Source organism: Nansenia antarctica (genome assembly GCF_963989245.1).
Source record: "Nansenia antarctica genome assembly, chromosome: 14".
Taxonomy (NCBI): Eukaryota; Metazoa; Chordata; class Actinopteri; order Argentiniformes; family Microstomatidae; genus Nansenia; species Nansenia antarctica.
Window position 1 is genome coordinate 31,837,971 of NC_137684.1, and position 13,853 is coordinate 31,851,823.

The 13,853-nt window shown below is 46.9% G+C and overlaps 1 protein-coding gene across 1 annotated transcript in view; it reads right to left on the reverse strand.

Moving 5' to 3' along the window:
• LOC308170080 (protection of telomeres protein 1-like) overlaps nucleotides 1–13,853 on the reverse strand; it is a gene marked incomplete at both ends in the record, with an annotated part of 62,273 nt that overhangs the window by 45,171 nt on the left and 3,249 nt on the right. Inside the window, 3 exons of the mRNA XM_080544812.1 lie at nucleotides 334–627; nucleotides 4,139–4,269; nucleotides 7,580–7,706. Coding sequence (XP_080400938.1) covers nucleotides 334–627; nucleotides 4,139–4,269; nucleotides 7,580–7,706 — 552 coding nt within the window. The remainder of the gene's footprint in view (nucleotides 1–333; nucleotides 628–4,138; nucleotides 4,270–7,579; nucleotides 7,707–13,853) is intronic.

Here is a 13,853-nt window from a genome sequence, read left to right on the forward strand (position 1 = left end):
CACCCAGTATCCTTACATTTTCTAAATCACATCAGGATAAGCTAGTATGAAGATATGTTGCTGTTTTTCTGTGTAAGAAGCAGGCTAATTTACAAGTGGCCAACTAGTGGTCGTTGTGTGTAAATAGCAGCTTTGCATTGTAAAGAGGCGGCTCTTTTAGTAGGTAAAAAAGGCACGGCTGTGTTAGTGTTAAAGGATGTTCCATACCTAACTCTCTTTGTACACAACTTCAATGACCAAAAGTACATATCCCAAAACTCCCCTTCCTAGGTGACTGTCACAGTGTCACAACCAGATGAATCAGAAAATGTCTAAGTGATTCCCTGGTCTGACCTTCAGCAGGGTGCAGCTGGTGTCCATGGAGGCCTTAGCCAGCAGCTGGCAGGTCAGGTCAAAGTAGTTCCTGGGCTGTACGGAGGCCAGGGGGAGGCTGGGCTGGGAGGGCAGCAGGGCCTGGGAGGAGGCCCAGGTACGGAGCTCCTCCACGGCCCGGCGGTCCTCCTGGGAGAAGCTGAAGGTGCTGCTGGAGGTCCGGGGCACCACGGCGCTGCCCACCGCCCCGTCAAACGTCACCACAGAGAAGCCGTGGGACGTCAGCAGAGAGAGGGACCCGTTGAAGGGCTTGGCCTGGGTGACAGGAGGGGGGGAGAGGAGGGGGGGAGAGGAGGGGGGAGAGGAGGGGGGTGAGAGGAGAGGGTGAGAGGAGGTGGTGAGAGGAGGGGGTGAGAGGAGGGGGGGAGAGGAGGGGGGTGAGAGGAGGGGGGGAGAGGAGGGGGTGAGAGGAGGGGGTGAGAGGAGGGGGAGAGAGGAGGGGGTGAGAGGAGGGGGGGAGAGGAGGGGGTGAGAGGAGGAGGGGAGAGGAGGGGGTGAGAGGAGGGGGTGAGAGGAGGGGGTGAGAGGAGGGGGTGAGAGGAGGGGTGAGAGGAGGGGTGAGAGGAGGGGGTGAGAGGAGGGGGTGAGAGGAGGGGTGAGAGGAGGAGGGGAGAGGAGGGGGGGAGATGAGGGGGTGAGAGGAGGGGGAGAGAGGAGAGGGTGAGAGGAGGGGGAGAGAGGAGGGGGTGAGAGGAGGGGGGGAGAGGAGGGGGGGAGAGGAGGGGGGGAGATGAGGGGGTGAGAGGAGGGGGAGAGAGGAGAGGGTGAGAGGAGGGGGAGAGAGGAGAGGGTGAGAGGAGGGGGGGAGATGAGGGGGTGAGAGGAGGGGGAGAGAGGAGAGGGTGAGAGGAGGGGGAGAGAGGAGAGGGTGAGAGGAGGGGGTGAGAGGAGGGGGGGAGAGGAGGGGGGGAGAGGAGGAGGGGAGAGGAGGGGGTGAGAGGAGGGGGTGAGAGGAGGGGGTGAGAGGAGGGGGTGAGAGGAGGGGTGAGAGGAGGAGGGGAGAGGAGGGGGTGAGAGGAGGAGGGGAATGTATGAGTAAATGTATATTCTCTCAATAAAGAATATAATAAAATAAACATCCATTAAGGTGCAGCATTTAGAAAATTTGTACTGGAAATCGCTTCGAAACCACTCATGGCCTGCCTCTAGTCCAGTCATGTCAAAGTCAAATATACAGGGGGCCAAAATAAAAACAATGGTACAGGTGGAGGGCCGGGCTGGTTCAATGTTTATTAAAACTCGCAATTATTGCACATATTGAACCAATACCAATAACACAGCCTATATTGCACTTAACATTAATCATTAAATTAGCCTAAGTAAAACATAAATAAAATCAGTTGCAATATGTTCTCAAGGCTCTTTCAGTAATAAATTGAAAACGTTTTTTTTTTGCCTTCTTTTTTTTAACAGGTAAAGAGCAAAATCAAATGTTCCTTCAAAGCTCAATGGCAAGATAAATGCAAAAATGAAACAGCATGCATTAAAAACAAATCAGTGTGCTGCTCTGATCCTCACCAATGACTGTCTTTTATAATAACATTTGAAAAGTTAGTGCAAACTTGCTGACATACTAGGCGTTTCATTAGAGCAAAAGGCAGGGCTCGACATTGCGACTGTTTTGGTCGCATTTGCGAGTGAATATATTTCTGTGCGACTTCTGGAAATACATTCAATAGCACCAGTGGACTAAAATACTGAAGTACTCTCATGCGCAGTGTACATACAACTCTTCTACCTTCTGTAGCCTTTGTTCTGGGTTCATATTCTTGTATTTGTCTTTCTGTGCGTCTGTGTGTTTCGTTGATGTTTCATAGTGCCTTCTTAAGTTATATTCTTTCATAACAGCCAAGCTGTCTCCACACACAAGTGCCTGCCTCCCATCTGTCTTGAAACCCCCTGTTTTCAGCGTTTATCTTTCTTTTGGCCATTTTGGGGGAGAGGGAGATGAACATTGACGGCGATGTTTAGACCTCCACTGTCACTGTGCTGCTGCTGCTCATGACTAGTACTGAAGTGAAGAGAAGACGCGGGGTCGCGCTCGCTCGCGGGCACTCGGTACGCGCCAATGCACTCGCAGTGCATCTTGGGACTTGTAGTATTATGGTGCTGCGGGCACTAGGGATGGACGGTTTCCAATTATTGAAACCGAAAAACCGTCAGAGAGTAAAACCGGGGTTTTCCGGCTAACCGAAAAATACATTAAAAAAAAAAAAGGAATAAAAAAAGAAAAAGAAAAGAAAAAGAGCGCCAATTTCAAATAATTGAGCCCTACTGCTACAATACACTCATGTCGAACACCATTAAAACACCGTAAGCACAGTCGCAACACATTTAGGCTACCGGTACTTAGTTTCACAAATATAAGTGGAAAGGCAGACTTTTGTAAGCTACACCATACATGAAAACACATGAACACTTAACACACCAGCTCCGCTGATCCAGGGTGCACGCCTGCACGGAAGATCATCTCTTGGAACAGCGTCTTCATTGAATGAACTGCTTTCTCAATATCTTGGTTCTTAGACAAAGTTTCAGCTGCTGCTCAATGTATTTAAATATTTGAATACTGCTCAATAATCACTGAAATATTAGACTTAGAATTATGCAGTGAACATACTTAAAGCTTTTCATAAAAACCACATGCCGCGAGACTGACTCGTCCTGAACTGTCCTAAGTCAATCAACAAAGAATGCCCCATCAAAATAAAAGTGCCCATGGTAGAGCTGTCAAAATAGAGCTTGCAAAATAAATGTACTAATACAGATAGAGATAAATACAGAACTACCTTTGCGTCACTAAGTGACCGCGTATCTTCTGAGACATGCGTTCTGTCATCACTTTCAGTAGCGCCTTCACACACAGTGGCGCTGTGCACAAACACTCTTGATCCGTATAGCTCTTGTTTTATTATATTGTGGTTTAGTAAATACTGCACTTGGAGTTACATTCAATGCATGATTTGTGCTATAGAACATAAATAAAGTTTGATTGATTGATTGATATCAAATCAAATCACATTTTATTTCTATAGCGCATTTCTCACAAAAGTGACCCAATGCGCTTTACAGAGAGCAGCGAAAATGATCTTATTAAATGTAAGCGAGTAATTGTAAAAAACCTTTCCTATCTACCAATAACTGAAGGCAACTATCTTTCCCATAGAGTGATTCGTTACCCTTAAATATAATCCCAATTAGATATGAATCCTCAGTTATTCTTCACAACTGACCAAACCTCTCACTCATTGCGCGGCAGATTCAGACTGTATCATTGTTATTTTCACACACGACAAACATGTGACATGTTCCAGTTTTATTCTTATTCTATTTTATTCTTCAAAAAAAAAAAAAAAAAAAAAATCCGGTTTCAGACGTTTTTGATAAAAAAAACGTTTCTATTTTTATAAACCCCGGTTTTCGGTTTAACCGAAAAACCGTCCATCCCTAGCGGGCACAGAATACTGCGGGCCGGTTTTAATAGTAATTAAATATCATCCCGCGGGCAAGAGAGAACTCATTCACGGGCCTGATCTGGCCCGCGGGCCTTGACTTTGACACATGTGCTCTAGTCCAATCAAATGACTTGGTGTGAGCAAATTTACGAACGCAGCACCTGAGATTACTTCTAAATTTAAACACAAACCGAAGAGTTTCTATTCTCAACGCAGCAGCCAAAATGGGAATAATCATCAACGGGTTGTTTTGGCTTTATATAAGTTCTATAACTTCTATAACTTGTAGATCAAGCGTGACTCCAGGTTACCTTGACTCTGTGCAGACGGATGATGTCTCCCATCTTGAAGATCTTGGGGTGATCCTCCAGCTTGTCACAGAAGATGGTACAGCACACCTTCTGATTGGACTGGTCGATGATCTTCAGGGTAGAGCAGGAATCTACGGGACATAGAAGGGACACATCAGATTAAATGGTAAATGGACTGCACTTATATAGCGCCTTTATCCAAAGCGCTTTACAAGGCCTCTCATTCACCCATTCACACACACCAATGGCGGCAAGCTGCCATGCAAGGCGCCGGCCCGCTCACTGGGAGCAATTTGGGGTTCAGTATCTTGCCCAAGGACATTTCGACATGTGGCCAGCCGGGGCTCGAACCGCCGATCTGCCAACCTTGCGATCATTAGACAGCGGCTCTACCTCCTGAGACACAGCCGCCCCAGATCAAAGACATGGCCAGTTCAATGTGACAACCTGATGAATAGACATGATGCATTGGAGATGTTGGAGATGCAAAGTTCTTTGACCGAGCCGTGCTACAAATACTACTTGTATTTATTCATAATTTAATCCGTTTTTGCTTGTGGAGAACCCTTCATATGAGGCTTGGCCCTCCACACAGCAGGAAGCAGAGAGCCTAAGGTAAAATAGTGCAGCAGAGAGATGGACTATCCTCACCGGAGGCCCTGACCATATTACACTCATTCATAGAGCTTTTTCTTCCAGTTGCAGTACTGCAGAGGATGAATGCCTTGACACACACACACACACACACACACACACACACACACACACAGTACTGCAGAGGATGAATGCCTTGACACACACACACACACACACACACACACACACACACACACACACACAGTACTGCAGAGGATGAATGCCTTGACACACACACACACACACACACACACACAGTACTGCAGAGGATGAATGCCTTGACACACACACACACACACACACACACACAGTACTGCAGAGGATGAATGCCTTGACACACACACACACACACACAGTACTGCAGAGGATGAATGCCTTGACACACACACACACACACCAGGGTTTCCGTTAACCGGTAATTCCCGGACTTTGTCCGGTAAAATTTGTCGAAGTCCGACAAATTGAAAACTCGTCGGACAAAATGTCCGGTGAAAATAATTCCCTCTAAGCACAATTTGAATACAATTCGCTAAAGTTCACATTTTGTATTCAAATTGGCTTTGGGCCACCATTCTCAGCTGAGCACCAAACACACACACACAACACTGCCCGAGAGAGAAGGACCCGCCCCCTCCAGCCAGCCTATAGGCTAACCAAAGGGGGCGGGTCCTTCTCTCTCGGGCAGTGCCGCGCGTGCACGAGTGTGTGTGTGTCCGGTGCCCAGCTGAAAATGGTGGCCCGAAGCGGAAAGCCTTAACTTTATCGCACAATAACAAGGATAACAAACGAAACGGACAACATTTACACTAAGATGGAGACAAACTTCAGCGATATGATCTAACAGCCGGTTTTCAGGACGACATACAGACCCGTATGAGCTTACAGGGCTATCCCCTAAGTATGATTTGACAGGCAGCTAAACGAAATGCCTTCCCAACCAGCGAGACCTGGGGGGTGTTCTATCAACGTCGCCAAAGGAAAACCTAGGCCTACTTCGCCAAGTCCCGCGAGACTCTTAAAAAGATCCAGGCATATCTTGATAGATCTCGCGAGACTTGTCAAAACAAGCCCAGACTTTCCTCCAGCGACGTCGATGGAACACCCCCCTGGTTATAGAAATGACGTTGTTTTATTGATAAAAATAAAAAAAAGGGTAAAACTGGAAAGAGAAAATAGAAAACTCACATTAATCCCAAACAATTTAACAAACTTCAGTTAACGTAATGTGGAGTCCGTTCATTGATCGATGCTGTCTGTTCAGTTCCCAGTGAGGCGCCCGTTCAGCGCTGGACCCGTTCAGCGCTGGATTTGACGCATGGCATAGCGCGCATGCGTCAAATCATGTTATATTATTATATAGCTCGCATCTAATCGTATCGGATGAGAAATAGACATTAAATGGCATATATAGGCCGCTACACAACAGTAATCACCGCGACAAACAGCTATATTAGATTTGAAGAAAAAAAAATATGATTTTGGAAAAAAATAAAAATATTATATTTTAATATGATGACCGGAATATATCACGTTTGTCCGGTAAATCGAATTCTTCCCGGACACGATGTCCGACGGCAAATTTTTCTAACGGAAACCCTGACACACACACACACACAGTACTGCAGAGGATGAATGCCTTGACACACACACACACACACACACACACACACACACACAGTACTGCAGAGGATGAATGCCTTGGTAAGTGTTGACATTCCCTTAACTCCCGGTCTCAGACTAAATCACTTTGCTGCTGGCCAGCGTTACTGTTCTCTATTACCAGGAGAGAGAGGTCCAGACTCTGGCCAATCATATAACAACCAGAGAAACAAACAACCATAACCAGTAAAGCATCACTGTTTTATGGGTTAGGGTTAGGTGTATGCTGCACTACAACACAAAACTATACATATTGCAGAATGGATATTCTATAGACACATAAAGGTTTAAATCTTCCAAAAGCTACAATGCTTCTCTGACAACGCTCTACTCTTTTACCGAAATGGAGTAAAATATATTTGGGTCAACTTGTGGAACTTGTGACAGACATGACGCAGGGTAGCTGCCTGACCTGTCCTCTTGGTCATACAGGATGCAGGGAGAGCTGTGCATGCTGGGTAACTGACCTGTCCCCTTGGTCATACGTGGTTAGGAGGGTAACTGACCTGTTCCCTTGGTCATACATGGTTAGGAGGGTAACTGACCTGTCCCCTTGGTCATACATGGTTAGGAGGGTAACTGACCTGTCCCCTTGGTCATACATGGTTAGGAGGGTAACTGACCTGTCCCCTTGGTCATACATGGTTAGGAGGGTAACTGACCTGTCCCCTTGGTCATACATGGTTAGGAGGGTAACTGACCTGTACCCTTGGTCATACATGGTTAGGAGGGTAACTGACCTGTCCCCTTGGTCATACATGGTTAGGAGGGTAACTGACCTGTCCCCTTGGTCATACATGGTTAGGAGGGTAACTGACCTGTCCCCTTGGTCATACATGGTTAGGAGGGTAACTGACCTGTCCCCTTGGTCATACATGGTTAGGAGGGTAACTGACCTGTCCCCTTGGTCATACATGGTTAGGAGGGTAACTGACCTGTCCCCTTGGTCATACATGGTTAGGAGGGTAACTGACCTGTCCCCTTGGTCATACATGGTTAGGAGGGTAACTGACCTGTCCCCTTGGTCATACATGGTTAGGAGGGTAACTGACCTGTCCCCTTGGTCATACATGGTTAGGAGGGTAACTGACCTGTCCCCTTGGTCATACAGGATGCAGGGAGAGCGGTGCATGCTGGGTAACTGACCTGTCCCCTTGGTGAGGAAGGGCTGTTTGAAGAAGGTCACCACGGCGTAGACGTTGACCACGGCGCCGGCCGTCAGGTCGCTCAGCGGGACGTAGCTGTACTTACACGCCTTGGCTGAGGTGGTCGCCTGGAGACAAACCGTGACGTTAGAATTATAAGGTTCTATCTCCATTCCTGGTCAAAATGTAGTTTTTTTTACATAATCTGATCCATTAGGTGTTTATTAATGCCTGTGTGGTGTTATTTTTAAAATGTTGACATTTTTGAGTTAGTAATTAATAAAATACAAAGGTTCCATCTCACAAAACATAACGGAATGTAAAAACTTTGACGCTCAATATCTCTGAACTGCCCTAAACAGAGATAGAACCTTATCATTCTAAACGGAGATAGAACCTTCTCATTCTAAACGGAGATAGAACCTTATCATTCTAAACGGAGATAGAACCGTATCATTCTAAACGGAGATAGAACCTTATCATTCTAAACGGAGATAGAACCGTATCATTCTAAACGGAGATAGAACCTTATCATTCTAAACGGAGATAGAACCTTATCATTCTAAACGGAGATAGAACCTTATCATTCTAAACGGAGATAGAACCTTATCATTCTAAACGGAGATAGAACCTTATCATTCTAAACGGAGATAGAACCTTATCATTCTAAGCTCACGAAACGCTGCTGTCAGTACGTAGGTAGAGGTGAAATGTAACATGAGGGGGGGAATTCAAGCACTTTCAATGACCCATGTCTATTTGCAAAAACTTTTAAGATTTATTTTTCTCAAATTCACAAACTTTCAAGGACCCGTGGGAACCTTGACATACTGTATATACATAGATATATATATTATATCTATATATAATATAGACATTGTTCTGTTGTACAGAATGGCCATTAGTTCTTCTTTCCAAAATTCCAAAGTTTGGATTTAAAATCAAAACGTAAACATGTAACTTGTTTGCTGAGGTGTAATGTAGTAGAGTTGTACCCCCAAGAACAAGATAAATAGATCTCTCTGCTCCGTGAACCCATTGATATACTGACACGTGTACCTGATATTGTACCTGATATTGTTCTGTAAAACCTTTAATCCATCACCTTCTGGCAGAGGCAAACAGAGGTACCGTGGTACACTGGCAGCCAGGAGGAGTTGTAACTAGTCTCAGTGTGTTCAGGCCTCAGCCTCCTGAGCTTCCTGTCTGTGTGAGCAGAGCTGCAGCACCATGTCTGCCTGCCTCCTCTGGTGTGTCAACAGTTTCATCTGCCCCATTCCTGTTTCTCTCTCGCTAAGTTAGATATTCGCTATTCGATGCAGCTAAGCTCAAAGCCAAACATGACACATGCAGCCAGGGTCAGACTGGGATTAACATTTGATGAATTAACACATTCTGACATGGACAAGATGTCCTGTGACACTGTGACACTGCGAGGCTGCGTAAAGCAAACGCCTCTCAGGTTCTCTGACCTCAGCAGCGGGAGCAGACTTCCTTTTGGTGGCAGTGGAGGTTGTGGAGGTTGATGGACCAGAAGTGGAGGATGGAGACACCTGGAACAGAGAGATAAATGCAGGTGAATGGTACGTGACTAGCTGATTCCAGTTCAGATCATGCTAACTGGAGCAACTAAGCTCAAAGCCAAACATGACACATGCAGCCAGGGTCAGAATGGGATTAACGTTTGATGAATTAACACATCCTGACAAGGACAAGATGGCCTGTGACACTGTGACACTCCGTAAAGTAAGGTTCCTCTGACCTCAGCAGTGAGGGGAGACGTCCTTTTGGTGGCAGTGGAGGTTGTGGAGGTTGTGGAGGTTGTTGGACCAGAAGTGGAAGATGGAGACACCTGGAACAGAGAGATAAATGCAGGTGAACGACTAGCTGATTCCAGTTCAGATCATGCTAACCGGAGTATGATTGAAGTCCTGTTGTTTTGGGGGGAAGAGATGCTTCTCCAGTGCTGCTAGCAAAGCTATGCTAGACAAGTAAATGTGGCGCTTACTACGGGCCCATAGACTGCTGCTAGGGAAAGACAGGGCTTGACATGAAGCTTGTTCAGGTACTTGTCCTTTGGTCAGGTGAACTTATCTTTTACTTGTCAGAGAGCTCAAGTTACTTGTCCAAATATGACGACGTGCGTGTGTGTCTGTCTACTAACACACTACAAGCCAGTAAAACATTACATTACAATTCCAACAATTACTGTGGATCTACCTGCACGCCAGAGAATGTTCGATTTCAAAGTTTCAAGTAAAGGGGTCGTGCCAGCATTAATGTTTTGATTCCAAGACTTCCTTCTTTCATTTGGTATGACATTTATACCATTGTGATGTATTGTGGCCAGTAAATAGTAGACAGTGTGTGACAACATACCCTGCGCTCCCCTACTCAGCGGACATATTGTTTAACAAGGCAGCTACATTGACAAGGCAGCCACATTGACAAGGCAGCAGACATTGACAAGGCAGCTACATTGACAAGGCAGCTACATTGACAAGGCAGCTACATTGACAAGGCAGCTACATTGACAAGGCAGGAGACATTGACAAGGCAGCAGACATTGACAAGGCAGCTACATTGACAAGGCAGACACATTGACAAGGCAGCTACATTGACAAGGCAGCAGACATTGACAAGGCAGCATACATTGACAAGGCAGCAGACATTGACAAGGCAGCAGACATTGACAAGGCAGATACATTGACAAGGCAGATACATTGACAAGGCAGCAGACATTGACAAGGCAGCATACATTGACAAGGCAGCAGACATTGACAAGGCAGCAGACATTGACAAGGCAGCATACATTGACAAGGCAGCTACATTGACAAGGCAGCAGACATTGACAAGGCAGCTACATTGACAAGGCAGACACATTGACAAGGCAGCTACATTGACAAGGCAGCAGACATTGACAAGGCAGCATACATTGACAAGGCAGCAGACATTGACAAGGCAGCAGACATTGACAAGGCAGATACATTGACAAGGCAGATACATTGACAAGGCAGCAGACATTGACAAGGCAGCATACATTGACAAGGCAGCAGACATTGACAAGGCAGCAGACATTGACAAGGCAGCATACATTGACATGGCAGCTACATTGACAAGGCAGAAGACATTGACAAGGCAGCTACATTGACAAGGCAGTAGACATTGACGAGGCAGCTACATTGACGAGGCAGCTACATTGACAAGGCAGCAGACATTGACAAGGCAGCTACATTGACATGGCAGCTACATTGACAAGGCAGCTACATTGACAAGGCAGCTGACATTGACAAGGCAGCTACATTGACAAGGCAGCTACATTGACAAGGCAGCTACATTGACAAGGCAGCTACATTGACAAGGCAGCTACATTGACAAGGCACCTACATTGACAAGGCAGCTACATTGACAAGGCAGCTACATTGACAAGGCAGCATACATTGACAAGGCAGCATACATTGACAAGGCAGCATACATTGACAAGGCAGCTACATTGACAAGGCAGCAGACATTGACAAGGCCCCTTACATTGACAAGACAGCTACATTGACAAGGCAGCTACATTGACAAGGCAGGAGACATTGACAAGGCAGCATACATTGACAAGGCAGGTACATTGACAAGGCAGCTACATTGACAAGGCAGCTACATTGACAAGGCAGCAGACATTGACAAGACAGCTACATTGACAAGGCAGCTACATTGACAAGGCAGCAGACATTGACAAGGCAGCAGACATTGACAAGGCAGCTACATTGACAAGGCAGCTACATTGACAAGGCAGCTACATTGACAAGGCAGGAGACATTGACAAGGCAGCAGACATTGACAAGGCAGCTACATTGACAAGGCAGATACATTGACAAGGCAGCTACATTGACAAGGCAGCAGACATTGACAAGGCAGCATACATTGACACGGCAGCAGACATTGACAAGGCAGCAGACATTGACAAGGCAGATACATTGACAAGGCAGATACATTGACAAGGCAGCAGACATCGACAAGGCAGCATACATTGACAAGGCAGCATACATTGACAAGTCAGCTACATTGACAAGGCAGATACATTGACAAGGCAGCTACATTGACAAGGCAGCAGACATTGACAAGGCAGCAGACATTGACAAGGCAGCATACATTGACAAGGCAGCTACATTGACAAGGCAGCAGACATTGACAAGGCAGCTACATTGACATGGCAGCTACATTGACAAGGCAGCTACATTGACAAGGCACCTACATTGACAAGGCAGCTACATTGACAAGGCAGCTACATTGACAAGGCAGCTACATTGACAAGGCAGCTACATTGACAAGGCAGCTACATTGACAAGGCACCTACATTGACAAGGCAGCTACATTGACAAGGCAGCTACATTGACAAGGCAGCTACATTGACAAGGCAGCATACATTGACAAGGCAGCATACATTGACAAGGCAGCATACATATTGATTTATTTATTTTCCTCTTTGTTTTGACTTTGTTTGTTCAAGTGGACTTAGTTGTCCACTTGTCCAAACATAACATGTACTTGTCCCGGACAAGCGGACAAGCCTTAATGTCGAGCCCTGAGGTGGATATGAGAAAAACAGATGGATCAAATGCAGTGAACTTGGCTGTAAACAGAGAGGATGGTGACACACTTTTGGCTGCCTCTCCTCCTGTTGACTGACTGTCTCCGAACGGATAATTATGAGGATTAACCACCAGCACAATCTGTGCACAACACTTTGCCTTGTTTGCCTGCAGAGTGGCTTACAGAGAGCTGGGATTGCTTTCTGCTGTCAAGAGTCAAGAGTGTTCCCTGTGAACTCTGTCTGTTTGACTTTGAGAGGCGGGGAGGGGAGGGGAGGGAGGGAGGGGAGGGAGGGGAGGGGAGGGGAGGGGAGGGGAGGGGAGGGGAGGGGAGGGGAGAGGAGGGGAGGGAGGGAGGGGAGGGGAGGGGAGAGGAGGGGAGGGAGGGAGGGGAGGGGAGGGGAGGGGAGAGGAGGGGAGGGAGGGGAGGGGAGGGGAGGGGAGGGGAGAGGAGGGGAGGGGAGGGGAGGGGAGAGGAGGGGAGGGGAGGGGAGGGGAGGGGAGGGGAGGGGAGGGGAGGGGAGAGGAGAGGAGGGGAGGGGAGGGGAGGGGAGGGGAGGGGAGGGAGGGGAGGGGAGGGGAGAGGAGGGGAGGGAGGGAGGGGAGGGGGAGGGGAGGGGGAGGGGAGGGGAGGGGTTTCTCACTAGGGTCTGTGTCAGGGTTTCCGTTAGAAAAATTTGCCGTCGGACATCGTGTCCGGGAAGAATTCGATTTACCGGACAAACGTGATATATTCCGGTCATCATATAAAAATATAATTTTTTTTTTCTTTTCCAAAATCATATTTTTTTTTTCTTCAAATCTAATATAGCTGTTTGTCGCGGTGATTACTGTTGTGTAGCGGCCTATATATGCCATTTAATGTCTATTTCTCATCCGATACGATTAGATGCGAGCTATATAATAATATAACATGATTCGACGCATGCGCGCTATGCCATGCGTCAAATCCAGCGCTGAACGGGTCCAGCGCTGAACGGGCGCCTCACTGGGAACTGAACAGACAGCATCGATCAATGAACGGACTCCACATTACGTTAACTGAAGTTTGTTAAATTGTTTGGGATTTAATGTGGAGTTTTCTATTTTCTCTTTCCAGTTTTACCCTTTTTTTTATTTTTATCAATAAAACAACGTCATTTCTATAACCAGGGGGGTGTTCCATCGATGTCGCTGGAGGAAAGTCTGGGCTTGTTTTGACAAGTCTCGCGAGATCTATCAAGATATGCCTGGATCTTTTTAAGAGTCTCGCGGGACTTGGCGAAGTAGGCCTAGGTTTTCCTTTGGCGACGTTGATAGAACACCCCCAGGTCTCGCTGGTTGGGAAGGCATTTCGTTTAGCTGCCTGTCAAATCATACTTAGGGGATAGCCCCTGTAAGCTCATACGGGTCTGTATGTCGTCCTGAAAACCGGCTGGTTAGATCATATCGCTGAAGTTTGTCTCCATCTTAGGTGTAAATGTTGTCCGTTTCGTTTGTTATCCTTGTTATTGTGCGATAAAGTTAAGGCTTTCCGCTTCGGGCCACCATTTTCAGCTGGGCACCGGACACACACACACTCGTGCACGCGCGGCACTGCCGAGGGAGAGAAGGACCCGCCCCCTTTGTTAGCCTATAGGCTGGCTGGAGGGGGCGGGTCCTTCTCTCTCGGGTTGTTGTGTGTGTGTGTGTTTGGTGCTCAGCTGAGAATGGTGG